The sequence below is a fragment of the Apaloderma vittatum genome, unplaced genomic scaffold, assembly GCF_000703405.1.
Source record: "Apaloderma vittatum isolate BGI_N311 unplaced genomic scaffold, ASM70340v1 scaffold24876, whole genome shotgun sequence".
Taxonomy (NCBI): Eukaryota; Metazoa; Chordata; class Aves; order Trogoniformes; family Trogonidae; genus Apaloderma; species Apaloderma vittatum.
Window position 1 is genome coordinate 767 of NW_009720446.1, and position 2,476 is coordinate 3,242.

The following is a 2,476-nucleotide window of genomic DNA, read 5'->3' on the forward strand; positions in this document are numbered from 1 at the left end:
GTGCCTGGCCAGACTGTCCTGCGGTGCCGTGTCATCATAGAAGCCCAGCACCAGGGTGTTGGGGCGCATCCCACCTGCCAGAGAGACCACAGTCAGCCCAGTTAAGCAGAGGTGGAGAGCGCCAGCAGCCCTCCTGGCACTGCAGGTGCCAATGAGGCCCAGCTTGGCTTTGGTATGGTTCACCCCTGGTGGCTCCAGAGCCCCCAGCATCAGATGCCTCCAAGACCCAAACTGGATTTGACAGTGCTCACCCAACACATCTGCAAGCTCCAATTGGGCTTTGGCACTGCCCACACTGGGTGGTTCCAACCCTCTGGTATTGCCCATCCAGGTGTCTTCAAGTCCAAAAACGTTGCCGACACAGATGCCTCCAAGCCCCAACTCAGCTTCAGCATTGCTCACCCGAGATACCTTTCAAGCCCCAAGCTAGCTTTGGCATTGCCCATCCAAGTGCCTCCAAATCCCTCAGCAATTCTTACCCCTCAGGGTCAGCAGGATGGACCCTCATCTGTGCCCAGCCCGGGCGCCACTCACCAAGGCCAGAGGTGAAGAGGAGCTGCCGGACACCGTGCCGCACTGAGGGTGCAAGGGTGAGGCTGACGAAGGCCTTGACATTCAGCTTGTCCACCAAGCTCAGCCACGAGTCCTGCTGGGGCTGCAGTGGGTCCGAGGGCAGCGCGTCTGGGCAGGGAGCAAGAACAGCATCAGGGGGTTGGGTATCACATAGTGGGGACTCACCCTGCTTTTCCCCCCTGCAAAAGCAGTGCTAAGCCCTGTGCCCACCCCATCACTCATGAGATGGAGAGGACGGAAGCAAGCGCTTCCAGACAGATATGAAATTATACATAAATATATAAAAAAATCTCCAGGCAGCCCCATCCCCCCTCCCCAATTTCAGGCTATTAGTCACCACGGCAACGGTAGGGGGGAGGGAGGCTGTACAGCCCATGCATCCCCTGGGACTGGGACGGCCACAGCATGTGCCAGGGAGCACACATGTACAAAATGACACACACCAGGGTGGAAATACACCAGAAGCACGTGGACACACAGCAGCAGGCAGGAGGCAAGGACAGAAGCAGGCACACACGTGTGCAAGGCTGTGCTGAGTGTCTGGACACACATGTCCTGGGTGCTGACCTGTGTGACACGACCACGCTGAGCAGGGGCCCTGAGGAGCCTGGGTGCCACATGCACACACCAGCACCGAGATGTGCAGAAGCACCATGTGCACAGTAAGGATGAACACTTGAGCACACACCTGTGCAAGCATGTGTGCACAGGGGGTGTGGGAAAACATAAGCCACCTCCGTTCCCCATCCTAAGCCAAGCCCAAGGTGCCACATATGTGCCCAAAATGCCAACATCCCCTTGTTGTGCCTACTCTGCCCAGCTGGGATCTGGGCACTAGCATCACCCCAAGAACCCTGTGAGCCCCCCGATACCACAGCGAGGGGCAGAGGTCACCAGCGCCAGGACAACGTAGATGCTCACCTAAGTCCTGCAGCTCGACATGGCCCAGGACATAGAGGCCGCTCTTCTTGAGGTCGTTGACAAAGTCAATGAGGCGGGCGCTGCCTCGTGGGTTCTGCACCATCAGCAGCATCTGTGGGCGCCAGAACTTGACATGGTCCTTCCGCACATCCAGCATCAGCAAGTACTTCCGTACCTGAAGGGAGGAAAGGAGGGAGGGCAGCAGGTGAGGAACTCTCCTTCTTTCATTGAACCACCCCACGAGGATGCCAGCCCCAAGGACACACACTGCCCTGGACTGAGTTCCTCCCCATGAGGCGACAGCAGTGGAGGACAAGGCTCACCTGGTGGAAGATGAGGGCTTGGCTGATGTAGCCCCAGGTGCTGCTGGGCGAGAGGTAGTGGAGAGCGAGGAGGAGGACGAGCAGGAAGCCCAGGCTCGCCGAGGCTGACACAGGGCTGATGAGGAACATCATAACGCAGCAGCCCGCGATGCCCAGCAGGCACGTGTGCCAGGTGAAGTACCGGAAGGTGGGTCTGGAGCAGGGAAAAAGGGACGCCCACTACCACATGGCACGTGAGCTGTGCTGTGGTGCCACACCAAGCACCTGTGAACTCCACTGTGCCAGCTCAGGGCATGTCAGGCACCCCAGATGTCTGCGGGAGAGGGCCCAGAGGACAGATGGTACCTCCTAGGGCATCGGACAGCCCCTCGCTGCCAGCCCCTGGCAAACACGGGCAATGAAAGTTATGGGGCTGGTGCTGTCCTGGCACACCTGGGGGGCTGGATACTGACACGGCCAGCCACAGGGCCCGCTCAGCCCAGCACAGAGAGGCGGAGGCGGGGAGGCGAGAAGCTGTTATTTTCTCTAATTATTGTTTTTCCAGAAAGGTAATTAAAATCCTTTTTCGCTGCGCTTGATGGAGAGACCTCAGTGTGGGGAGTTGGAGGGGGTGAACCGGATGTGGGGTGGGTGAGGGGACTATCACCGCTCACCCCGGC

General features: G+C 58.9%; 1 protein-coding gene across 1 annotated transcript in view; it reads right to left on the reverse strand.

The window, feature by feature from the left end:
• The window catches only part of SLC12A9 (solute carrier family 12, member 9), a 6,239-nt gene that overhangs the window by 760 nt on the left and 3,003 nt on the right, over positions 1 to 2,476 (reverse strand). The window contains exons 8-11 of the mRNA XM_009871024.1: positions 1,818 to 2,010; positions 1,495 to 1,669; positions 535 to 681; positions 5 to 74 (exon numbers count right to left, since the gene is read on the reverse strand). Coding sequence (XP_009869326.1) covers positions 5 to 74; positions 535 to 681; positions 1,495 to 1,669; positions 1,818 to 2,010 — 585 coding nt within the window. The remainder of the gene's footprint in view (positions 1 to 4; positions 75 to 534; positions 682 to 1,494; positions 1,670 to 1,817; positions 2,011 to 2,476) is intronic.